This window comes from Vulpes vulpes, chromosome 12 (assembly GCF_048418805.1).
Source record: "Vulpes vulpes isolate BD-2025 chromosome 12, VulVul3, whole genome shotgun sequence".
In the NCBI taxonomy this organism is placed as follows: domain Eukaryota; kingdom Metazoa; phylum Chordata; class Mammalia; order Carnivora; family Canidae; genus Vulpes; species Vulpes vulpes.
The window spans coordinates 62,164,774-62,191,722 of NC_132791.1; the positions used below are offsets into that span (position 1 = coordinate 62,164,774).

The window sequence follows — 26,949 nt, forward strand, 5'->3', positions numbered from 1 at the left end:
TGAGCAAATGCTGTTGGAAAAATGGCGCAGACAGATGTGCTTGACACGGCATGACCACAAACCTTCAATTTGTAAGAAAAAAAATGCAATATTTAAAAAGCACAAGAAAAATGAAACACAATAAAAGGAGCTATGCCTGTATTTATTTTCAAATTGATCTTCTCATTTTAAGCACTCATCATTGCCACATCTTGCCATTGGGCAAGATTCCCCTCCCTCTCTGGCAATGCCCTTACTGCCTTCTCTGCCTGAGACAAGATTCATCTGATGAGCATCCTCTTGGGGGTTGCCTCCATGGTGCACTTCCTCCAACTCTCCCGGCAAACAATTGAGATATCCTTGCCCGTCCCTAGAGTTGTATATTTGTGAAGCTCTTTTGCAACTCTTCACACATGCATCTGTCTCATTGTCTGTCTTGAAAGTTCCTCTAAGGCAAAGATTGCTCATGAAACTCCTTGTGTTTATAACCAGCCATCTGTCTAGGATAGCATCTCACAGATATTGGGGCCCAGTGGCTTATCTTTTAATTAACGAATGAATGAAGGGGGGAGGGTGGGAGGAAAGGAAGAAAGGAATATGTTAGACTCAATTTGCAAAGTACAATACATAAATATGAGTCTTGTAACAATGAGTCACTCATCCCATTTTGGGCACATCGCGTTGAATATTTCAAAGGCAGGTTAGTAATGTATTGAAGATAGTCAGACATTTAGATGTGCTGCATATCGAAATATTTTCATATATTTCCTACAATAAGTCCCAAGCCTTGATTTCTTCATGTGTAAAATAAAAGGGTTAGGCTATATGATTGCTAAGACCTGGTCCATCTCTAAATTTCTATGACTATATGGAATGTCTACAAATAACAGGGCTCTCTATTCTAAGTGACTCACTATGAAACACTATAATTCTTCTGGATCCATGTCTTTCAACAGATCTTACAAATTTATAATTATGAGGCTAAGCTGATTGCTGACACAGAACAACTCGTTGGCTCTTGGGACTGATAAATTAGTATTTTCTTAGGAAGATAATGTACAGTTTGCTGTTGCAATGGTGGATCCAATTTTTAAGACTGAATATCAATTCTGGCTCCCCAGATGCCTATTTATTTTACTTCTATATATGGAGTTATGTGTCTGTATTAGAAAATCAGCTGTAGATATCAAAAAGAGAAAGAAAAGGGGTATGTCTTTAGGATAAAATAGTGTTTCCCTACTATTTACTGTAAAAGGTAAATGAATTATATTTTTCATGAGAAATAAAATGGTCAGTTTTACTTTTAATCGCCTTAATATGTACATAACAATATGTTCCATGTCTACAGCTACCAGGAGTCTAGCCACCTTCAAGGACATACCTGTTAAGTTCTCCAACATTCCATTTCCTCTATTTTTTGCATTTAAGGGAGGGACATTAGGAAATATCGGGAGTCAGCATTACTCATGAGTTTCCTTAACTCACAATAAACTTACATTTTGCAATAAATAGTGGGCCCACTTATTGCAAACATCTCAGGTCTATAAAGAATGCTGACAGGTAACTTATACCATCTCATGACAGTTGGAAGAAGGGTCTGGAGTCTGAGGGTGGATGACCTGCTGGGTGCTCTTCTACACCATCCTTAGAGACTACACTGTAACTTGATCCAAAACAAGAGCTGGTTAACTCTGGATTTGGAGAATTGTTCAAGGCCATTATATTGGGAAGAACATGTGTGAGGAATGCACGTTTCTGGAATGTTCCATGGAATTGCTTGTTCATCTCTTTCATTGATGCCAGAAACCCTTTACTGAGGGTTTTATGAATAAGAAGGGGGAAAACAGAGCACTTTCTCATTATAAAAATATCACCTGATTTATTCACATTAAGACATTAAATACTACTGGAAAAGATTCACAGCTTTGGTTCTAAAGTTCTGACTTTAAGTGGCTGTTGGTGTCAAGCAGCTGTTGAAAGTGTCAGATTTGTGTTTCATTATTTCCAGCTCTGCTCAGAATTGTCCAGACTTGCTCATATAATTTTGTGCCCTATCTGTACCCATTTTTTATTTGTTTGTTTGTTCTGTGAAAACTCACAGAAATATTCAGGCCCTTACTACACTAGATAGAAAATATACTTCACCAAAGAGGCACATTCCATCATGAAATCAGGCTCAAAATTTTGACAACCCTAAACCTTTGAGCTTCAAAAGTACAGTTTATGTAGAATAGCAATTGGTGGGTCTGAAGAAAGTGCATGGTTTCAGAGTCATTCTGTCATCTAGAAAGTATGCTGACCTTCATTCTGCCATGAGCAAAACCTTTCAAGTGCATAAAGTCTTATATTCACTCCAGGCCCACGTTCCAGGCTCCTTTCTTTCCTTCTCTCCCTTGTTGCACTGAACTGTAGGGAGAGACACAGGTCCAGGGACCATGTCCACACTCAGCAAGCAGAGCAGCACTGAAACGGGGGAGAGCTTGCTCTCTGTGGTATCTGGAAGCTCAGCGTGCTTGCTGCAAAGTGCAGACACACACCAGTTTTAACTGCAGGTGGCGATGTTTTACTGGATTGATCTACTGTCCAGGACAAAGAACACCAAGTTACTGCTCTTCTGTGAGGGAGAAGAGGAGGCAGATGGAGGTGGGCGAGGATTGGAAAGTCCATACTCTTTACCCTCTACTCCCTGTCTCACTATTCTCCATCTCCAACTGGTGACTCCTCCAATGCCTGATTCTTTTATTTCTAAAGATGGAGCGAGGTATTTACATTAAAAATAGAGCTTCAGGCCCAAGGAAGGAAAAAGAAGGGGGTGTGTCTTCAGAGTGTAAGAAAGAGTATTCCCTACTGTTCCCTGGTGAAAAGTTAAATTGATTCTATTTTCCATAAGAAGCCAAGTGGTTAAGTCAGTGTAACACGGTCTCATTTTGAGAGGAACAGAGTTTAAAGTCTGAAGGGGAGGAGAAATGGGAGCAAGGCCTAGAGTTGGCCTGAGGCCCCCTCTTCCTCTTGACAGCCCTCCTGGGGTCTGTTCACAAGAGCTCCCACCTGGACCCCAGTTTTTAGTTACAAGGCCTCGGAGAGAAAGAGCAGGTACAGTGGAACAAAAGCTAGTGCAGACAGAAGCTTTCCCCAGGATGAATGAATGGCAGAGCTACTTTGTTCTGTCTTCTCGTACAGCTCTGTATGCACTTTACAAGCACTGCTATAAACAATGGGGGAAAAGCCTTCTGTGTATTTTAAGAATTTCTCAAAATGATGTTTTTTAATTGGAATGTTCCTGAAATATACTCTGTTTAACATTTTAAAATTGCTAATACCATATATTTGCATAAAGCTTTCTATGATTGAGTACAACAAATCGTTTCTGTATGTGATTTCATTAGAGGTTTATGCAGACTCTTACAGGATGGATGAGCAGTTCTTACATATTCTCACTTGAAATAAATGAGAACTCTGTAAGCTTTAAGAGTTATGTTGCAAATCACATAGCGTGCTGACTCTTCCACCAAAACTGAGGTTTCCTAACTCCAGCTTTCCTTTCATAAAGGGCATAACTGCCTTATTAAAACTACAATTATTCCTTAAACATGCAGCTCATATTTTCTTCTAAAGATTTTATTTATTTCAGAGAGCACGAGAGAGTGCGTATGTGCATGTGTGCACCCAAGCATGAAGGGGGGAGGGGGAGAGGGAGAAGCAGGAGCAGGGAGCCTGAGGTGGGGCTCAATCCCAAGATCCTTGGATCATGACCTGTGCCAAAGGCTTAACTGACTGAGCCACCCAGGCGCCCCCGTATTTTCTCTATTTGGGTCACATATAGGTAAGTGGAATTCCAGCAACCAGTGGCAAAATCTGGTTGTACTCATTTCAGATTCATGTGGATCTAAATCCCAATCTCTGCTCCCTGCCTAGGTTTTGGTAACCACTTACTAAGAAGCTTCTGGGTGGGAGCAAAGTTAAGAAAATAGTTTTTCTTAACAACTTTTCTTAGAAACAGCTGAGTGGAAGAATTTCCTTACTTTGTTTATCATTAGTGGCATTAGCCTAAATTTAGAGTCATCTTATCACTGATAAGATTTTTTTTTTTTTTTTACCTCTTTCCATGAAGTTGGTTTGAGGGGGAAACGAGGAGTTGTCGGTACAGGGTGGAAGGGCACAGTGCCAGAGGAAAGGAACAGGTGAACTTCTTGAGATTCCGGGGTGGGAAAGGGGGTCAGAAGTCTTAGAAGAGGCCACAGTGGCCTATCAGCTGGAGGGGGCATATCCAAGTGAAATGGATGGGGGGAGGCCGCTTGACCCTGTTCACTGGGCCTGGGGGGGAAGGGGTGCTGGTAGGAGGGGTCTGGTATGGGGTAGGGGTTGTGTAGTCTTGTTAAAATAGGGGTTCTAGCATGGCTTGCTGGGAGATTTCAGGCCTCTCCGACCCTGTCAAATGCAGATATAGCACAGACCACACATTCAAGATAATGCATATCAAGGCCTGAGCACGAAGGTTGGCACTTAACTATCATTTTTGAATACCAGTTATCATGTGAAATAGAAATGCCTAGAGTGCCAGGATATTTTGATTTTCTCTGAATAAGGGGGACCATACAGATTTTTAAGCAATAAGGGTCTCCCATCCAAGTACTAAGCAGGCCGGACCCTGCTTAGCTTTTGGAGATCAAGATGAGGTCAGGTGCATTCAGGGTGGTGTGGCCCTGGACTAAGCAGCAGAGGGGGCTGATCAGAAGTGCTTGGAAGCTCTTGTTCCAAGAAGTGCTTGTTCTTTCACCTGACAGTTCCTTCAACTGGTTGAATGTAGCAATCCAGCATGTAAGCAAGAGATACAGGAATATAATAAAGCTTGTTCAGAAATGTCAAATTGACAGAATGCTAAAATACTCATATAGGGTCCGTTCATTCAAAACACATTTGCACATGGTTCTGTGTATGTGGTTCTAGGGGTGCAGAGGTGAATGAAATAGGCATAATCCCTGTCCTAATGAGGGAACCAGACAGTAAAGCAAGTATACAGATGAATAAGAAATTACAAAATGAAAGGTTCTTTGAAGGGAACACATGGCATATTAGAGTAGAGAGCAGCTGAGAAGCCTCATGGTGGAGGTGACATTTAGGCTACAACCAGGGGAAGGAGAAGTTGCCAACTATGTGAAAATCTGAGGGAAAATACAAGAGATGAGATAATTTTGTGGAGATCTGTGTAGAAGGAAGCATATTTTCAAATGCCTAAAGCAGGAAAGAATCTGGTAGTTTCTATAGCTCTTACATCTAGAGGAGAGTGAACCAGGGTGAAAGCTATCAAAGGTGATATTGGGGAAGGCTGCCAGGGGCCAAACCGATTTGGGGGTTTCCTGGTCACAACAAATAATTTTAACAGAAATAGGGTGTCCTGGGGGGATTTCACAGAGAAGTGAAATGATCCACTTCACATTTTAAAATATACGGTTCAGTCCACTCTGTGGGAAACAGGATGGGCAAGGGTTGGTGGTGGAGAAATGGGTGAGACGAGTTCATACTGTTAACCCAAATGACACATAAAAGTGGCTTGGCCTAGGTGGTGGCTGAGGAGATGGAAAGAAGGGGATAGATGGGCATATATTTTGAGCACAGATGAATCAGGATCTGGTGATAGGCTGGTATGGAATGTGAGGAAGAGGAAGGATTCTGGCCGCAGTTACTGAGCGGGTGTATCTGTAAACTGAATCCCCAGTACTGAGGGAGCATCTGAGGAGGAAGTTGGGGAATGGCATTCAAAGGTTCCTCTTTAGATTCCATGAGACATCCAACATAAGACATACCGTTGGCAAGTAAGGGCATGGCTAGAAGCCCAGGCAAGCATGTTAAGTGACTTTTGAAGCCATTATAGTGGATGAGCCCCCAACCCAGAGAGACTTGGAGACTGAGAGGACAGAGGGTCCTACTGAATACAGAACCCACTTGTATATTTAAAGTTCAAGTAGAGAAGGAGGACTCGCAAAGAGATAAGGAGATTTCAGAGTGTTGGGAGAAAAAGGAGGAGAGAAGTGGTATCACAAAGAGAGGAGAATGTTTCCAGAAAGAAGCCAATAGTCTCAAATAATTTGTAGGGGCCAACAAAGAGGCGTGTATCCATGTCAACAGATGTGACAATGTGGAAGCCTTCCCTAGGGAGGTAGAGGTCATATTGGAGATACTTCAATTGAAGGACCAAGAGAGGGCTGGAGATGGGGGTTTCCCTAACTCTTTAAAGCAAGTTGGTTGTATTTGGAAGGGGGTGAGAGAAAGTGGGGAGAGAAAGGAACAGAGAACCAGAGTGGGAGCCACGAAAGGGGGGTACTGTTTATTTGTCTTTTTTTTTTAAGAGAGAGAGAGAGAGAGGGAGAGGATGCCTGCAGGGGTAGGAGAAAAAGAATGATAAACAAGATCCTTGCCCAGTGTGGAGCCCTACGTGGGGTTCGATCTTACAATCCTGAGATCATGACCTGAGCTGAAATCAAGAGTCTGATCCTTAACTGACTAAGTCATCCAGGCACCCCCTGTTTGTTTGCTTTTTAAGACAGGAGGTGATCAGAAAAGTGTTTGTATGATGAGGGAAATGACCCTATAGAGAGAAAGATACTGATACTTCAGATAAAAGAGGAGGCTGAAGGATTAAGGTGTCACACCAAATGAAGAGAAGCAAATGATGAGCTGGCCCATACCTCAGTTATGGTACAGAACCCAAAGAAGGGAGGGTTTTTTTTTTTGCATTTTCACGCATTCACTTGCCCACCCATATCTCAGATATACACATGGCTTCAGTGCCAGGCACTGGGGATTCCCTAATAAACAAGAGAAACTGCATTTAGTCTTCTAGAGAAAACTGACATTAAACTAGCATCATATTGTTAATAATTTTTTGAGACACAGATATTTAAAAAGGAGGAAACTACAGGGAACTAGGAGATCATAGAGTAAGTTGGGAGAGGAGTGCTAATATAATCTAGGCTCAAATTGTCCCAAAAGGGAGCCACTAGACACCTGTGGCTACTAAGCAGTTAAAATGTGGCCAGTGGTCCATGCTGAAATAACATTTTGATTTATTGGGTTAAATTAAAGATATTAAATTAATCTCATCTGTTTATAGTTTTAAAATGTGGTTATTGGAACAAATTTAAATTATTTAAGTGGCCTGCATTATATTTCTGTTGGAACATGGTGGTCTAGGAGTCGGGTAACAGGGCCCTCGAGAGGTGACCCAGGAGGCGGAAGCAGGAAATGTAACATGAAAAACACACACGCTGGAAGAACTGAAGAAGGTTCTGTGATGTGCAGACAGAGTGGGGGGAGAAGGGCATGGGAGGAAGCTTGCTGGATCAGGATATGATGACTCAGGACCTGAAGGCCACAGCAGGGAGTTTCCCATTGTGTCTGGAAAACCACCTCAAGGATCTACTGCTCAGTTTAGAGCATGGAGTGACACTCATCATGGACCCTGGATTAGCATCCATTACCAAGGCATCCTAACTCATTGCTCCTCAAACTTGAATATGCACACCTCACTTGGAAAGCTTGCTTAAAAATGCAGATTCTGATCAGGGGGTCTGAGAGCCTGCCTCTCCAACAAGTTCCCAGCTGATGTGGATGGTGATTGCACCCTAGAAGGACTGGACTTTTGTAGATGCCTCTTTACTCTCTCCAAGGATCCTTCAACGAGATTCTAGAGTTGTTTCTATGACTTGAATTTCTTTTGTGACTTTTATTTGTTTAAGGGAGGAATTAGGGCAAAGGAGGTAGCCGGGACAGGGAAACCATTCTCTCTTATGACAGGAATGAACTTTGGAGGCCACGCAAGGTACAAGGCATTTGGATTCTTCTTTTTTTTTTTTTCATTTATGATAGTCACACACACAGAGAGAGAGGCAGAGACACAGGCAGAGGGAGAAACAGGCTCCATGCACCGGGAGCCTGATGCAGGATTCGATTCCGGGTCTCCAGGATCGTGCCCTGGGCCAAAGGCAGGCACCAAACCGCTGCGCCACCCAGGGATCCCGGCATTTGGCTTCTGTATCACTTTTTTCCTCATCCCTTGGTTTCATGTCTTCCCCCACCCCCCCCAATGATGCTTATCCCTGCTTCCAAAGTTTCATCCTTTCTTCCTGCAGAAACTCCTGAAGTTACTTCTACCAAGATCTCTGTATCAATTTTGAGGGTGCAAGACATGTTTCTCAGAGGCCATTAAAAACGAACTATATCAGGGGAGAGGAGACTGGGTCTCCTCCCCCTAAGGTTCCTCTCCCTTTGATATTGTCTCATTTCTTTCCTATTTCCACAATACTTATAAAGTTTTAGAAAACCAGGGAGCTGTGGTGCTTGTAGCTCTGGCTAAGCCAAGACATGTTCAAATGACGAGATGAAGAGCCAAGGGTGTGATGTATTTAAGTTCTCCTTCTAGCACCTTTGTTACTCGCAACACGACCAAAGTATTCCTTTTAACTATACTATCACCTCCTCTGCTCCTATCTTGCCTCACACTGACTTATGCCCTCTCAGAAACAGAAGCTACATGTTAATGGATTAAAGGCCAGAGATGGTCTCTCCCTCTGGACAGAGGGGACAGGTCTACCTTCACAGGTTAAGTCCTGGGCTTTATTTGACACAATAGCTACACACATGCTAGAGCCGCAGAAAAGAGCAGCAAACTTTCCCTGCATGATGATTATAACTCTAACAAAAACTAGGCCTCGAGGAAAGAAATGCTAAAAGAAATATAGTCACATTTTGTTTTGACAACAGGATTAGCTGTAGTTTTTACTTTTCATTTTTTATAATGGATGGTTATCACCTTGGGAAGCATAATTTTGTTAAAGAGAAATAAAAATAAGTGTTTCACTTGATAGCATTCTCATCTAGATGCTTTGCTTGTATGTACATTTTTACTGTGGTGAGATAAACTGAGGGTTTGTCAGAGGTGTTGGATTCTTTGCTGTGCTGGGTTGAAGTGTTTGTGTTTTTAAAGTGAGATCTTTGAAATGCGTTGCCCTGTTCTTTGGAGTCCATTTTGCAATAGGTCATGTGAGATGGAGTCATGAGCAGGCTTTACAATTTAAACCACCCCATCGACCTTCGCTTGCAAGCTTTTAGCATTAAACCTTAATAAAATGGAGAATAGGGGGTTTACATATTTAGCATCATCTGCTATGTTACAGAAGGGTCAAGGGGATAAATTTCATGTCTATTTACTATTTTTGGTGTTGGCTGAACGCCTTAAAAATCTTAGAAAACCACATATTTTCAGAGGTTCAGAGTTTGTCACAAAATCTGCACTCAGAGGGGCTGAAAATATAGCAAATCTGCAAGGCTTTTAAGTCTACAACCAAAATGCCTTTTTTTTTTTTTTTTGCCAGATAGGTATCAGATATGAAGTTTAAAAAGAATGGCTCTCCTTTACTCACTATCAGGCAAATTATAGTCCAGGTTATGTAGGTATGAAAATTCTTTCAGAATCTCCTCTCAACGCATCCCGGGGCCATTTATTACTGTCATATAACTGAGTTTTCAATCCTCATTGTGTCTTGTTCTTGGACCCAGAACTGCATTAATATTTATCTGCCTTCTTCCATGAGAAAATGATCCAATGAGCTTAGCAGATACATGTTTCAAGAGAATCACAAGACCCTTAAAGCGCCATGAATCGAAACAAACATGTATTTGAATTAATAAAAGAAAACTCAAAGTCAATGAAACTGAGTATGTCTGATTTGAATACCATATGTCGACATATTTTAGTCCTTGTTGGAGAAAACTGTAGGGCAGAGTTAACGCCCACTGCCTTGTGCCATCCCCTTCTCCTACTCGAGAACAGTGGGGATTAAGCAGAGAAAATGTGCAAATGTTTCGCAAATAACTTCCTTTTAGAAGGGCAAGTTTTTCACACATGACTTCCTTGCTGCTAATCCTTGCTTCACCCTAGTAGCCACATGTGACTCCTCAGACGATAATTACTCAGTTGACTCAACTTCATAGGGCTCTGGAGTCAGCACAGCTGGTTTTAGACTTGCCAGCTCCAGAACTTTGGGCAAACTATCCTCTAGGAGTCTTGGTTTCCTCATCAAGAAATTGGGCATAATAATGGTCCTCCCTCAGAGAATTATTCGGAGGACATATAAGCTGTTTATGGAGGACTTGGGATACTGAACACCTAGGAATCTCAAGAGCAGCTCCAAAGAGAGGCCAAGTCTGTTCTCAAAGGTCCTATTTCTAGCTCTTCACCTCCCTCTTGCCTTCTTGTGGTATCTGTAATATTTTCACACGTTTTTTTCGAAACTTTTTTTTACAGAAATTTGAAGCTCGGTCATTGTGCAGTGTGATTCATAGAGGATAGCTGAAAATATTATTCCTGTCAAATATTATTCCTTTCAGAAATCTGAAAGTGCAGATTTCGATAGGAGTCAAAGCCTTCAGCTAAAGGAAAGCACCTCTAGGGCATGCTTGTGTGCATTGCACAGCTAGTGGAAGGTAGTGGGAGGCTGCCCCAGGAATCTGAGGACACTACCATTTGCCTTTCTCAGACCCCACCATGGGGGTGACCCCGGGTCTAGGGAGAAAGAGGGGTGAACTCCGAGCCATATGTCTCACAGAGGGGCTTCCAAAGCCACCAACAGGCTCCTCTGACATTCCTGCTCCTCTCAGAACACTTGAGAAACAGGCAGAGAGGACAGGCATGAGTGTTGTCTCTGGAGCAACCTTGGGAAGGCAGGACAGGTAGGTGGGGAGTCCTGGATGCTGACATGAGGGTCTGGCAGGATCTCCTCAGACCACATGGGGAGCAACCTTGGGTTCAGTTCTGAGAGCTCCATGTTAAGAAGGATGCTGCTCATTTGTAGTCATCCACGAGAGAGCAAGGATGAGCAGGATAGACTTAAAACCATGGAGGGAAATGTCAACCTGGAGAAGATGAGACAAAGGTGACTGCCATCTTTAAATACTTAGTGGCACCTTGTCCAGGACAGGTTGCCCATCACTATGGATCCAAAGGAAGAACCAGGGATGAGGGATGATAATTTGAAGAACCCTGATTTCAGCTGAATGAAAAAATGAGTCATTATGGTGGGTAGCCTCCTGACACTGCGAACTCTGTCACTGGAGCTGTGAAGTGCAGGCAGGATAATAAGGATCTCCTCTGAAGATCTGATGGACTTTAAGTAAGTGTTTTTTTTCCTTTTAAAAAACTTATTTATAATAATTATTTCCATTTGTAAGTAAACTTATAAGTGTTAAAAAAATAAAACCAGCACAAAGAGTGCCTGTATATATCTTATCCTTTATTCATCAACACTTTACCCATTTGTTGTATTATTTGTACTCTCACATGCTCTCTCACGCTCTCTGACTAGATGCTTTTTGGGTCCCTTCTTCTGTTGTGAGTTAATGATTTTGCACCCCGAGGCTCCAAGTAGTAAGATTTTAGACAAACTGAAATCTTGTCGGCAGTGCTTTTCACAGCATTTAGCATAAAACCCATGCCCGCATACATGACTGACAGGGCCATACAGACTCTGACCCTGACCTTCTCCCAGACATTACGTTCATTTTGATCACCCGATTGCAGATTGGTTGTTCTTTTTCTTCCTCATCCATGCTAAGCTCATTCCTGGCTCAGGGCCTTTGTACTTGCTACTTTCTCTGCCTTCAAAGATCTTTCCTGGTTGTCACTGGCTGGGTCCTTCTAACATTTCCAGACACCTACAAGTGCCCTCCTCCAAATCCTCAAAGTTACTCTATCATATTGCTTTGAGTCACCTCTTATCACTGTGTGAAATGACCTGGTTTATTTATTTATTTGTTTGCCTTTTTTGGTCACTGCCTAGAGCATAAACATCTTGAGAACACGTGCCTTATCTACGTCTTATTTGTTACCTCGTCCTGAGTGCTTATGATGGGGAATATTCAGTTATCTGCGGGAGGAATAAATAAAAGAACAAATGGGTCTGAGAACATCTGATCAAGGGCTTGTTAATGCAAGGATGGATGGTTGCATTTGACAACCTACACAAAATGGAAATTGCTTAACAAACTTGAAAAAGATAAAGAGCCTTTATCTGGTAGATTATATTCTAACTGACAGGAGGTTGGGTGGAAAGTTTTTCCAGAGGGTGCCCCATCCAAAAGAAGGTGTGGACTCTTCTCAGAGGCCAGTGTGCTTTCTGCTGCCATCTGTTCAAAAAGATTACCATAAAAATGAAAATCTGCAAGCCCTCCTGGTGCAAGCTCCTCCTAGGTGGCTGACACAGGAAGACAAAAAAGGGGCAAAGGGTATTTCTACAGCTGGGTGCCCTTGGAATTAGTTGGTAATGGCTCAATTCTTTCAGAAACTAGCTGTGAAAAATCTTCACTATGTTGAGATTTCTTTCAAAGGAGCTTACAGATCATCTCCAGTGATGCTATGGAGAGATGGATTTTTCTACGTGTTCTTTTTTTTAGGATTACTCTTGCTTGTTTGACAGTCTTCAAACAAGGTGTACATGTGATTCCACTGGAGGTATACACGTGATTCCATTAAGAGGCCCTAGTCTTGCCCACATGCACCTATTTCCTGTCAGGTCTAATTATTGCCAATGACCTTGAGCACTGGGTCTTAGCTCTGGGTGAAGTTTAAAGGCTTCTAAACTTGAAATTGGCCTCCTCCTCAACCAGAGAAGAGATGTCCAACATCACCTATTGTGCAAGTGGTGAGGAGTCACGACCTAGAGAAAACGGGATGAACCAGCCTCAGGAAAAATTATTTTTAACAGCTTTCATTAATTCACTTACCTTGGTTAGCAAGAACTGCTACTGAACCAAGAAGAGAAATTCACTACTTCATCAATGAGGGAAAATGCTGATTTTTTTTAAGTTTTAAAAGGATAATATCCTAAAATTAAATGAATGCTGTTCAATCAAGCTGTCTGAAGAGAAGTATATGTATATGTAGTAGACAAGAGAACCCACTCCAGAGGCAGACTTGCTGTGGGGGGAATCCCAGCTCTGCAACTTAATTGCTGTGTGACTCTAGTCAAGATATTTAACTTCTCCACTCTCTGCCTCAGTTTCCCTACCTATAATATAAACGTCATAAGTACCCAGCTCATGGGGATTTTAGGATTAACTAAGTTAATGTGAGTAAAGGGATTATAATAGGACCTCACACACTGAGCACTGTACACGTGATTGCTAGGATTTCTTCTCTTTACTCCCCAGCTCTAATTAAAGAAGAAAATCCTGTATATCTACAAAGTAACTTCAGACATGTTACCTAATTTGATCCTAATAGTTGGCAAGAAGCAAAAACTTCTTGCTTTTTTAAAAGATTATTTATTTATTTATTTATTTATTTATTTATTTATTTATTCATGAGAGACACAGAGGGAGAGGCAGAGACCTAAGTAGAGGGAGAAGCAGGCTCCATGCAGGGAGCCAGATGCGGGACTCAATCCCAGGACCCTGGGATCACGACCTGAGCCAAAGACAGATGTTCAACCACTCAGCCATCCAGGTGCCCCCCTTCCCCGCCTTTTTTTTAAAGATTTTTCTTTCTTCTTTATTTTGTAGCTGATCAGACTCAGGCTCTAGGCTTATAGCTGATAAATAATTGAACCCTAACATGAACCCAAGTCATGGCCCTGGTGCACCAGTCAGCAATCCAGCCTGGAACCTGAGGATGCCTTGTAAGGAGGCATATCCCTAAAGCCTTGTGGCCAAAGCCTCTATTAAATCTGACAGAAACCTGAGTGTGTTTGAAATTTAAAAAACAAAACCAAAAAAAAAAAAAACCCTCCGAAAACTAAAGGTAAATGAGAACTTTTATGGGAACTTAGAACTATCCTCTGTGTTTCTGACCCAAACATTGAAACATTACTTTTACTCAAACAAAAAAAAACCATAGAGATAAATAAACCTTGAAAGACTGTTTGCTCCATCTCATCTGAGCAAAATGTCAAAGTAAATGAGATTTCCAGGAGACAAGTAAATTAGTCTTGTGCAAGTCCTTTCTGTGAGAAAGCTACTAGAATACTCTAGTAGCTGTCCAGGTAAGGGCCATCTATCTATTTATTCTGAAACATGATACATACAATCTCAGGATTATCTTGGGCCTTCCATAGCCTATGGCTCTCAGGATTCAAGCTACTATCAGAGGAGCTCCAGCTTTGGCACAATTAATGGTGATGCCTTACAGCAATTACTTCGAAAAACAATAAACATCCTTTCATAGTTCAATGCCACGGTATCGTCCCCATCGACATCCTTTTTAATTTTCATTTTTGCCCATCACAGAGCACAGAGAGAAAAGGAGAGAGGCTTAATTTGATTTACAGAGGGAAAAACAACCCTGAATGTCCTTTTTTTTTTTTTCCTAGGGGTGGGGGCGTGTGCAAGGAGAAAGGTCAACCAGCTGGTTTTCATCTATATGCCATAATTCTCTGTTTAGTTTACACTATTAAACTCCAAAGCTTCGCTTTAATCTTAACTGTTACAGTATGCCTTCTTGCAGATCCTATCATGTCGCATCCCTGATAGGGTTTCAGACTCTGGCGAAGCACCATCCCAAGCTGGTCCTTGCCATATGGGTAGTGAATGCATCCAACATTTTTTCATTGGCGCCTGCATCATTATGTTTTGTCACCAATGGTTTCTCGGGTTTTTAGTAAATTGCTGCGTCTACTGTGGTTTGGAGCTGTTGAAATGACGGGCTACATTTATTTGTATACAGCCGAGTCCTTACTAGAGCCTCCCTGTCCCGTTAGCCTTTGGAGGATGACCTAACATCTGTTTGCAGAGGGTGTGTGTGTGTGTGTGTGTGTGTGTGTGTGTAGGGGCACGAAGGGAGAAGCCTCACAAGGCAGGAGCAGGCAGGGTGAGGGGAAACAGCTTCCTGGGGCCCTCCAGGCTCTGAGAGTCAGGAGCAGGAGAGGGACGAGGTGAGAGACTCACCTGATCTGTCTTCACTTTGTGAATCACATCTTCGGCACAGTTCGGGGATGGTCTTCAGTGATGTGACTGAGTACTGGATGGGCAGCCAGAGCAGAAAGGGAAGAAAGCAAGAGTTTAAAACATTCAAATTGGCCAGAAAAAGCACAACATGGGAAGTGATACTTGAGTACAACATGCGTGTATCCAGAAAGTCCGTCTGATTTTATCCCAGATGGGCTGCTTGGTGACTCAGGGGCATCCTAAGCTCTGCCTAGAAGCATCTAAGCAGATATGCATTAAGAGGGGCTATATGGTCCTGCTTTTCACATGGAAGGTGGGAGCCGAGCAGGCATTCTATCTCCTGTTACTTTTGCTACTTGTTTGTAGAAGATGGAAGAATTTTGTGGCCTTGGGGATTTCCAGAAGGTGTGTATAATCTTTGCATTTTGAGTCCAGGTGTTAAGAGCCAAGGGGAAAGGCCTTAGCTTCCTGCAGCACCCAGGGCTGCCAGGAGCCTTACCTGTGGCCATGCTGGCTGGACCGTCCCAACATCTCTCACGTTGCCACTTGTCAGAGATTTTACTCTGTGGCATCTGTGAGCTCCATGGGAAATACCGGGGGTGGAGCGGGGAACGTTATAAAAAGCAAGAGGAGCATGGTTCTGTGTCTGAAAGCTCATCTGTTTCATGTACAGAGTAGTCTGAACTGAAATCACCTCCCAGCACCAGCCCAGTAGCGACTCAGGGGCCAGCTCCCAGGATAACAAATTACAACACGAGGGGGGCATAAAACCAGAAGAGCGAAAACAAATGTGAAATCAATAGGTATGATGTATGGGGACTATGTTTGATGCCACTCAATCTTCCTTTTAGAAAAGGATGTTTTAGAACAAAAATAGATGGGATGAACTATTTCTTTAATCAAACAGACCATCTTTGATCATACATTAATTCATAAAATATAGCTCCCTAAAATTATTTTGCTCTGTACCATTAGGAACAAGGTTCTTATGGAAATGAAAATATACTATGAATGACCTCACTGCTGCAAAATTTGGGAGGATTGAGAAGAAACCTTTAATCTGAAAGAAAAATGATCATGGGAAACTCATTAGGATTATTCTAGCATTACAAGTGAGGAATGTGTAATTGGCGAACATTTGTCAATAAGAAGGTACTTTAGTTAGCTTGATGTTGATAGATGAAGCGAAGTGTCTACATCGAGACCCCCCCCCTCCACTCCCCAGTGCTTTTCACATGATGTCAGGACAGCAAGACAGAGGGAGGGGCAATTGTAGCTACTGTCAGTTTGCCAATTGCATGTCACAAACAAATTAAATTTCCAGTTCTTCCAAGTGAAAAATGAAATCTCAAATGACTAATTAGAGAAATTACTCTTACCTGTCTGATGCAATAACATCCTGTTTATGGTGGCCATTCCTTGGAGGCCACAGGTGCTTTAGTCAATCTCACATACTCAGAAGGAGGGAGGACTGGCTCTTAAACCAAAAATGAACTTTAAACATTCTTCCCCTTTAACAGTACGTTCTTTGGGGGATGGGGGTAACACAGGTACAGAAGGCATTTTTCTTGTTACTAATAAGGTACCTTATGTTCTTCGCCAAGTACAAGGTCTCTAAGGAATCTGGTAGCTTCTTGAGACCAGCTGGTACAGGTTAAATAATTACACAGTTTATAATTCAATTAAAATTGGGGCTTTTGTTTCAGCTGCCATGTGCCCAAGGAAAGCACCCTTTGGCAGAGTCTCACCCCCTCTCCTGTTTTATTCTGTTTTTCCTCCAAGACAAAATTTTAGAAACGGGGAATTTAAGATGGATTGTGTTTAAATATAGTTAATGATAAATTCAATAAGGTTGCTCACTTGGCTTAATGATATACATTTGATTGAACTGGGTATGCTGCTTTCTGTATTTTCAGCCACATGCATTCTAATTGCTACCTCTCACCCCAAAGTCAGGCATGTCAGGATCGCTGAATTATTAGCTATATCTTCAGCTCTTCCCATGTGATCTCAAAGGTCTGAAGAGTGCAGTAACTCTTAATGTAATAGGGTTTAAATTTGCCTGGTTGGGGTGGGTACTGAGCTACAGGCAGAGGACTAGCCTCGCTGAGGCCCACCCACTGCCTCAGCCAACATCCCACGCAGCAGCTTTGCGTGTCCACCTCTGGCACAGAGAAAGTCACATCTGTGAAGGCATACATCTTAAGCCTTTGGGAATAATGACCTTGAAGAAAAAGTCATATGCTGCTCCTGGTAATGAAAATCGCAAGTACAGCAATCTCAGAAAAGGATGATGTGTTGGCCAGAAAATCAGAGTTTTGGATAACTGTAAGGGTATATGGAATGGCCAATTCAGCAAAGACTCCAACCTACACTGTGAACAAATCCACCATCCTTTATAAAGACACAAGGAAAACATTAGTTTGTGTATTTGTTTCAGTAAGCACCAATACTGCTCTTTGGATAGAAGATAGAGCTTAAGAGAATGTTGTACAGTTAGGTCATGATGGGAAGAGGAGCAGAGGAAACACACAACTTGCAACACTAATATGCAAAAGCATTCTCATAGGTGCACATCCTTGAATAAGCAAATGACCCAGGAAGTCTCCCTTGCATGAGCTCATTGTACTACCATCAGGGAGCTGAAAGGGAGGGCTTCCCAGGCCCTCATCTGAGTGCAAAGGACAGATGGCCTTTTATAAGGAGCTGTCTGATTGCCAACCCACCTCATTCCCCGGACAATGGCCAACTCCCTGGGCAACAACCACTGTCATTCTGGCCCTATCAGAACCAAAGCCCAATGTATTTCCCTGTCTCTTGCCCCTACTCCCTGCCTTTGTATTCTGTTCCCCTGATACCTATTATCCTTGATGATAAGAGAGAGGGGGCTTGCAGATGGTTGAAAAGCACTACATTTCCTAGCTCTATGTTGCTTAATTTATTCTTTTTTTTTTTTTAAAGAAAACCTTGCAGAGGTTATTCCCATAGAACTAGGCTTTGTGAACTTAACTTCATTTCCACTCCTCTATCATGTCCTAAGAAAAGCCACGGGTTGACCAGCTGTCTCTGCTTCTTCAATGTCTGGGTGCATTCGAAGTTTACTGCCACCTTCTGTACCTCTCTACTCTAGGGTCCTCTTTGCCTGCAAAGCCTTCTTCTGGCCAGGGAAAAGCCAGCATTCTGCAAGGCCAGCTTGCACTCTGCTTTCTGCATGAAACCCTGGCTAACTGCTTCAGCCCTAAAAGACTCTTCCTTGCCCTTGGTAAAATACTACCTTGCTTTGTGGGCTGTTGTTTCCTAGGTGTTATGTTGGCTCCCAAAAGTGTCGGAGACAAAGGATGGTGACTTGGACTTGCATGTAAGCATGGCACACAGGGTCTTATTAACTACTTGACTGAAATATCAAGACAAGCACATGTCTGATTAATCCCTGGGCATATTATAGATGTTCAAAGTAGCTTTTTCATATTTAGGTATTTCCTCCATGCTTCCATACTTGCACTAGAATTAATTAGCTTTCTAAAATGCAAATTTGACTAAGCTGCTTCTCTGTTTCATATTCTTCAGGGGCTCTGCATGGGCTACAGGGCAAAGCCTTAGCATGGCATGTGAAACCCTCCATGAGCTCAGGCTTCTCTCTTAGCACCGTCCACTTCTTATGATTACGGCAAAGTGAAATTTCTTATGGATCTCCGATCTATTGTTCTACCTGTCTATACCTTTATGCATGATATTCTATCTACTTGGAATGCCATTCCACCAATTTCACTAGGCAAACCCTTTTTAATTCTTCAAGCTTTGTCTGGGAGTCACTTTTACAAAATTTTCTCCCACCCTCCCAGATGGAAGTAATTCCAGCTTTCAAAGTGTGGTGTCTGGACCAGTGGCATCAACCCTATCTAGGAACTTGTTAGAAATTCACATTCTTGAGCCCCATCCTAGGAACTCTGACGGCAGAGCTCAGCAATCTTTATTTTCACAAGTCAACCAGATGATTCTGATGCATGCTAACATTCAAGAACAATGGCTTTATATGTATATTTTAGGTACCGGTCCATTACAGATTCTATCACATGATATTTCACCTATATGTTCCCATCATTGCTTTCTCTGCTTCTAGAGGATATGGACAATATTTTATTTACCAAAGATACTGGGCACTTACTGAACTGAATAAAATGAATTCCCCTATGTAACCATAATTTTAGTGGCAATAATAAAAAGAACAATAGTAGCAGTTAATATTTATATGGCACTCACCTTCCTAGAAAGACCCATTATTACCAGCCTAGGGATGCAATCATGGTATAGTTACAAGAAAAATAATTCTAACAGATTAATAGGATGGGTAGTCGCTGATGTCTCAGCCTTCTGCATGAAGGGCAATGGATTTGGAACCAGAAGACCTAGTTTTAGGCTCCAGTTCTGATATTTATTAACTGGGGCTCTGGACAAATAAATCATTTCATATCTCTGGGGTTCACTTTCTTAACATGTAGAACACAGGTAATCATGTGAGATAACGCCAAAGCCAAGTCAAGTCAGTTTGCAAGCACTAAAATGATGCTGAATGTTTTTATCTTTTTCTCCAACCTGTTTTCCATGTGTGTATATGGCCCTTCTTCCCTCACCATCTTCATTCCCCACCTGATTTTAAGCTCAGCAGATCAAGATATGGCAACTAAAGAGACCCGAAGAGGGAGATGAGCTGGGATTGGAAAGGAGGAGAGCCCAGCTTGTCCCAGTAAGTTATTTGGCTTCTCTTTGGTCTTTCCTCTTCCAAAAGAGTCCCAGCCAAGGGCTGACACTGAAGCTTAGCTTCGCAAACTAGAGTCAAGATGACGCAAGACAATCCTACACATCCCAGCCTGCGCCAGTCACTTTTGTCACTCTGCCATGCAAAATAGCTTGAACATGCATGGGATTCATAATAACCATGCATTATTTCTACACTGAGCCATGAGGATCTCTGACCACCCTAGATATTGTTCAGGACTAAAAGGCTTTGGCCCTTACTCCAGAAAGCTGGAGCCAGTTGGGTGAACAAGCAGACATGACTCAAATGGTAATGAGCCACAGAGAATAAAAGAATGAAAATCCCCAGCACCTTTTGAAGTTAGAGACTTTAAACAACTAAGGTCTCATTACGTTTCCAAAAGAAACAATTAAGCCAGTCATCCAAACAACCATCCTGAAATTCACGATTCCTCACAAAGCTTTCCAAAATTTAGGCAGGCATCTCAATAGGCACACAACGAAACAGCAACCATGTGTAGACACAAAGCTGGCGGTGAAAGCAGACACACCCTGAAGTGCGATTTTCAGAGGCGTAGTATTTTTCTGCACTTTAGGCCTTCTTTCTGGTGGCCTGCCTTTCCAGTTCAGGAAGGCATGTCCTGACTTGACGCTCTCCCCACAGATGATGGCAACCATGTGGCACTAACAGTCCACCCCTTCCCCACTAACCCTCCACTTGTGCTCAGGCCTCTTCCTCTCCCATGCCTTCAGAGCTCAGGCTTTGCCATCATCCCTCTTCTCTCCTTCTCCTCAGCCACCGTCTTTGGCTCTTTCCCCTAATCCTATAAAAACAAAAAAGTACCCCTGCCGCCTCAAGACACACTGCCTCCCCAGTTGACCACAGGCTTTCTTGCTCTTGTGTTCACTGCCATCTTTTCTGAAAGAATTGCTGTGGTTATTTTCTCCCCTTCCTTGTCTCTTACATTTACCCCTCTAGCCACCATGACATGGCTTCCACTCTACCACCCAAAGGCCCCACTCTTATTATGGCCACCAATGGGTCTTCACTGGAAAATCTATCCCTCTCTTTATAATGGCCTATTTCCCACAATTGGCCACTTGTTTCCTTAAATTCTTTAGATCCCTCTCTCCCTTCAAAGCTCCCTTAATATTCCTCCTCTATTTCTGAAAACTGTTTTCCAGTCTCTTTTGTAGAAGCCTCTTTTTCTCCATACCATGTGGAACAAACTTCTGCACAGTTCTGTGTCCTTGGAATATTCTTTCCACATTTCCATATTTCACAGTGACCATACTGATGCCCACAGTTTTAGCCTCCATTTCTACACAATGCAGGTACTGGTGAGCTACATTTTCATATAATTCATCCCAGACTGCTTGGTTTGTTTGTTTGTTTATTTATTTATTTATTTTTAGACTGCTTTAAATACATTTCTTTCTACATTTAGGCTTTGTCAGAGAAGAATAGAAATAATCCTATTTTCAAATGCATTTTTGTTCTGGTTCCTTGTTTTTATTCCATCAAGAGAGTTTTTTTTTTTAAAATTAATAATCAAATTCTTTTATGCTGAGATTTTTTTTTACAGTTGGTATTTGGGAAGACTCAGTAGCTGTTTTGACCATTTTCAGAATATACCACATATAGCATTATAGTTCTAACATGCAGTCAGGCAAAAGATGAAGGTCCACACTGGCAAAGGTGGTGAGATAGCATAATACTGAATGATCCCCTTCTGCTAGGAGAAGTGATCATGGATGAGAAGAGAGCTGGATGAACAGAGCCAACCAGAGGTGACCAAAGGGCCCAGCAGAAGTCATTTCAACAGAAGTTACCCACATGGTTTATAGAGCCAAACCGCCCACATTATATCCTAGCTTCACCATTTTCCCACTAATTAATAGTAATTACTTAGCCTCTATCAGTTTCTTCATCTGTAAAACAGGATAATAATGCTACTTCTATCAGAGCATGGCTGTGAAGATTATGAGCTATCATGTAAAACACAAGTAGTTGTGTCTGATGTATAGTAAGTGTTCAATAAATGCTAGCTATTACTATTATTTACATTAAAAAGTATAAAAAATGAGCATTTAGAAGCTAAGGTAAAGCAATGGCAACTACTGAGGCAAACGTTAAAAATTACAAAAGAAAGATTAAAAGAAATCTAACTGGAAGCAGGACACAGGGCTGGCTATAATCCTCATTATGATTCAGTGATGGTCTAGTTTTAATTGTGAGCCAATAATCAATCACCAGAGGAATATAAAGACTGTCAAGAATGGAGCTTGAAATTGTAATTAAATCTGACCTTCTATGAAGTTAACCTGACATTTCATAATAGGCTCAATTGTTATGATAGGGTCCTGTAAACTCTGAGAACATAGATCAAGCCTGTGTCATTCATCCACACCTAGAACTGCTCCTGGCACACTGTAAACGTTTAATGCACGTTGTTGAGTGGATCAGCATAAAATCTAGCCATACATAAGAGGTAAATAGTCTGTGTAAATTAACTGTACCGTGAATCTAATACATGCTCTCACTAGCAGGGAAGATAAGATCTTTGAGGGCTATCTGCAGAGTAAGGGAAGAGCAAAAAAAAAAAAAAAAAATCTGGCAATTGCTCATTCTTGGAAATCACTCTATAAGGCTGATTTCCACCTTCTCAGGAAGAGGTATCAGGTCCAAGATGTGGAGTCTCGGGGCCCAGGTTCCGGTTTTGGGCTCTTATACTACCTATGGGACATGAACATGTAATTCATCTTGTCTGGATTAGATTATTCTTAATTCCTTTGCTGGCAGGTGTTAGGATACAAGAGAACACAGATGACATGTGATAGCAGAACAAGGCAGGAGGCTTTTGATAATAGAGGCCGCAAAAGGGAGGAGTGAAAGGTAATCTAGACTTGAACACAGGACATTTGCAAAAAGAACATGTGGACCCCCAATAAAATTAGATTGTACCAAGAAGCCCTAAGAAAAGTTTTAGTGTGGATAAGAGCAAATGAGTGCCAAGAAGGGCAGGGCTGAGGGACAGGATGGTAAAAAGGGGGCCAAGGCCACATGAGAGCATCTTGGTCACCTTCTAGGAAGCACAGAAGCAATCATGATAGGATCTAACTCAGGTAGACTTCTTGCTAGAGAAGAGAGACAAGCCAGGTTCTTTCTACCTTGATTAACTTCACATTCTTTCTCGCTCTGAAAATCGGGGCAAAAGCTGTATTCTTGACCCACTCAACTCTCTGCCTGAGTCTACTTGATAAGCTCCCCATGCCGTTTCTTGGGGCCTCCTGCTGCTACGAAATTACTTTGTGGAAATGGAATGAAATATTGGGAAGCATCAGTATTTTACATTGAGTAAAAAGTGGTGCACACAAACCAGAGGGTGGCAGGTATTTTAGTGCAAGGATGGAAAAATGTGAAAACCCACTGAAAGGAGAGTTGTTTGCCATAGGAGTTACTTTCCCAGACACCTGGGTGGCTCAATGGTTGAGCATCTGTCTTCAGCTCAAGGCATGATCCTAGGGTCCTGGGATCGAGTCCCACTTCAGGCTCCACACAGGGAGCCTGCTTTTCCCTCTGCCTGTCTCTGCCTCTCTCTGTGTCTCTCATGAATAAATAAATAAAATCTTAAAAAAAAAAAAAGAAGTTATTTTCCTATCAATGGTTCAGTCTCTTTAGGGAGATGAATCCACATAATTCTGTGCTATTACTCCGGTTGGCTTAAAGGGGATGTTGAAGAGCAAGGACACTTGTTTGTCTTGATCTCATGTGACTTGCACAAAAAAAAAAAAAACAAAAAGGCTGTCACAAAATGTCATCTTTCACCAAAGTTGGAGTCCTGGTGGTGAGGAAAAGTGGCAAAAAAAAAATTCTTCCTGAATAGAGGAAGAGAGTATATCCTCACTTGTGTGTGTATTTACATGTGTATGTGCGTATGCACATATAAGTATGTGTAGAGCTATGTGTGTATACATATGTGTGTATTTTATAAAGATGTGTGTATGTATTTATATACATACATATACAAAATTTCATATTTTCTCCATAAGATTCAGGCAACAGGTAGCTCATTATTACCATTTACAGATGGGAAAGCCCAAGTGCAATAAAATTAAGAGAACTGCCTGTTTTTTTCTTTATCTTGTTTTATATTTTATTTATAACATATACCAATGCCATTATTTTTGAACAGCAATTTGCAATCACACGGTACCAAATGTGGAAAACTGATGGCATCTTGTGGACTGGTCCAGAGTCCCTACTCCAAGTCGCTCAGAAAGGGGAAGGAAAAGTGGTCATACAGTTTTCTGTTTTTTGTTTTTAGGATTTATTTATTTATTTATGAGAGACAGAGAGAAAGGCAGAGACACAGGAAGAGGGAGAAGCAGGCATCCAGGGGGGAGCTCGATGTGGGACTCGATCCCAGGACCCCGGGATCATGCTCTGAGCCAAAGGCAGACGCTCAACCACTGAGTCACCGGGTGTCCCTGGCCTTTCTTAATAAAACATATACACCATGACTACAAAGAACCCTGTGGTAAAATAATATTCAGGCGCATTTTTCTTTCTCTAAGAGAGTGGTCTAGCTTCCATAGGAGTTAAGAAAGAAATCTGCAAACCCATTTGCAGAGACAGGAAAGCCCTGCTTTGCACTGGGGCATTTCTATGTGTCGTCATCTCCCTCCCGGACCTGCCGGGATTGTGCAATGTTCTCTCTGTTGAGATGGCAGGGTTACAAGAACGTGTAGTTTAAACCCCACCGTTTGTGAAGGATGAACGTTATTTTGGAGTCTGGGAAGCTTCAAAATAATTTGATTGCCTTCTGGGTTTTGTCTCATTAGGTAAAGGCAAAAAAGTTTTAGTTGCTATTTTGAACCAACATACAGCTTGTGCTTTAATTAAAACAAGAACCAGGCTCATGACCAGACGGGAAAATGATGAGACAGAGAGAACAGATGATGTCAGAGGGCCACAGCTAGAGAGGAAGAAGAGCAGTTGTGAGCTTGGGCATCTTTTTGGTAAACATCTTTTTTCAAATGTATTGTGCATTTTCCTCCCCACTCCTGCCACTCAACCAGGGAAGAGACGTCAGGGCTGTCAGAGATGGAGATTATGGAATCCTGAAAGTAATGGCATGTTTATGGGGGACTGACTACATTCTTTTTATGCCAGTGAATGAGCAAGTTGAACACACCTACTTTTACAAACGTCAGCTTCTAAATAGCCTCCATTTGGCTTTTTTAAAAAAGATTTTATTTATTTATTCATGAGAGACACAGAGAGAGAGGCAGAGACACAGGCAGAGGGAGAAGCAGGCTCCTCGCAGGGAGGCCCGATGTGGGACTCGATCCTGGACCGGGATCACACCCTGAGCCGAAGGCAGATGCTCAACCGCTGAGCCACCCAGACTTCCCTCCATTTGGCTCTTAAAGCAGTTGTAACATTTATTGCTGCTAGTTTACCTAAACAGGCAGAGAACAATCATTTCAATATTAAAGAGGTCATCACTGCTTTCCCCAAAAAGTTAGTATCTAAGAATACGGTCCTGGCACATTTAAAAGACTGAGCCTGGATCCAACAGAGCTATTATAAAATAATCTATGTTATAGAGGTTGCCATATTAGAGCTTTTTAAAATTTCATGTGGTTAAAAAAAAAAAAACAAACACAACAGGATTGCTTACCCTCAGTACTACCGGCATTGTAGGTCAGGTATTTGTTACAGGGGATTTTCCTGTGCATTTTAGATTGTTCAGAAGCATCCCTGGTGTCTACCCACTAGATGCCAGTGGGACCCCTCCCCAACCATGACAACCAAAAATGTCCCTGGGCATTGCCAAATGATCCCCTGGGGAGTGGGTAAAATCTTCAACCCTGAAGACCACTGCAGTAGACTATATTCATCCAGGGAGGCAGTCAAGTACTGCACCCAGAGCAGGTGTTCCAGAGACAGAGCACTTCCAGTGAGCTGGGTGGCCCTGGATAAGATGGGCAACACTTCCATGCTTTGGTATGCTCATCTGTAAAATGAAGATCATGATACATTTCTACCTCCCAGGACTGTTGCATGGATTCAACAAGATCCTGCCCCTCCTCGAGGGAGCGATCAGTAAGTGCGCGCCATTACTGTTTCAACCATTCCATGGCTGCCATTTCTTTCCTTCTGATTTAATTGTGAAGGCAGGTTAAAGATCCAAACAATAGAAACCTATTGAAAGTGGATGGGGGAAAGGCTTGAGGGCAGCTACACAATTACAAATGGACTAGCTTTATTTATGTTTCCGAAGTGGTCAAGTTGTAGAAGCTGGACTCTTACATAATTCTGTATCCCTGACTTGCTAAACGGTGCCAGCTATTGCTTAACACGCTTTATTATCTTTCAAGCGGAGATCCCTAATTCATCAAAATTATAGGCTGCCGCCAGATGATTCTTCTGTAAATACAAATGCTCTATTGTATTTTAAAAGGAAAAAAAGTCCTGACGTGATGCCTGGTTCTCTCCCTTGAGTTCTTTCTTTACCATTGGTCATGTAAATATTATTGTTATTATTCACTGAAATAATAACACAAGCTACTTTACGAGCAACTTACTGTATGCCAAGCAAAGTGCTCCATGTATATTATTGGGTCACTCAATCCTCAAAACAGCCTTAAAAGTTAGGTGGGTATCTTGGGAGAGGCGGAGTTATCATGCACAGTCAGCAAAGGCCAGAGCAAAGGAGGGAGCTAACTGCTGCCTCCCAAAGCCTATGCTCTTAAAAATTTTTCATTATCAAAGCTAAGAGAGCTACTCTGAACTCCTAATCATAATGCATGTTTCCTCTACTTATAATGAGGATCAATAAGGACTGTCTGGAAGCTAAAACAGGGAGAGGCTGGATTTACATTCCCTTGGTACCCAAAGACTCATCCAGGGTCAGATAAAGCAGGTCATTCATCAGACTCACCCTAGTAATCCAGTGCTTACAGATAATGCAAATTTTACTTCAAAATGAATACCAAAGTAGAGAAATTACTCCATTGCCAGAGGTGTGTGAAAAGAAGCTTAACTTTTTGAGACCATTTCTAGCGGTGACCCAAAGCTCCATGCCCTGAGAGAGTGATGGAAAGTAGCTTCCAGACCATGGAGGTGCTGAGAAGAAAAGTTATACGGCTCGTTCAGAAACATCAACCTTCCCATCATTCCAATCCAGCTGGGGGCTGAGAAACCAACCTGGCTGCCAGTTGGCCCCTGTGGCAGAATTAACTGTGTGGCCCGGGGTAAATCACAATTAGCTC

The 26,949-nt window shown here is 42.1% G+C and overlaps 1 protein-coding gene across 23 annotated transcripts in view; it reads right to left on the reverse strand.

The window, feature by feature from the left end:
• SNCAIP (synuclein alpha interacting protein) overlaps positions 1 to 26,949 on the reverse strand; it is a 149,016-nt gene that overhangs the window by 46,560 nt on the left and 75,507 nt on the right. For all 23 annotated transcript variants that reach the window (XM_025986439.2, XM_025986436.2, XM_072728743.1 and 20 more), the window contains one exon: positions 14,914 to 14,986. In XM_025986439.2, the coding sequence (XP_025842224.1) occupies positions 14,914 to 14,986 (73 nt within the window). The remainder of the gene's footprint in view (positions 1 to 14,913; positions 14,987 to 26,949) is intronic.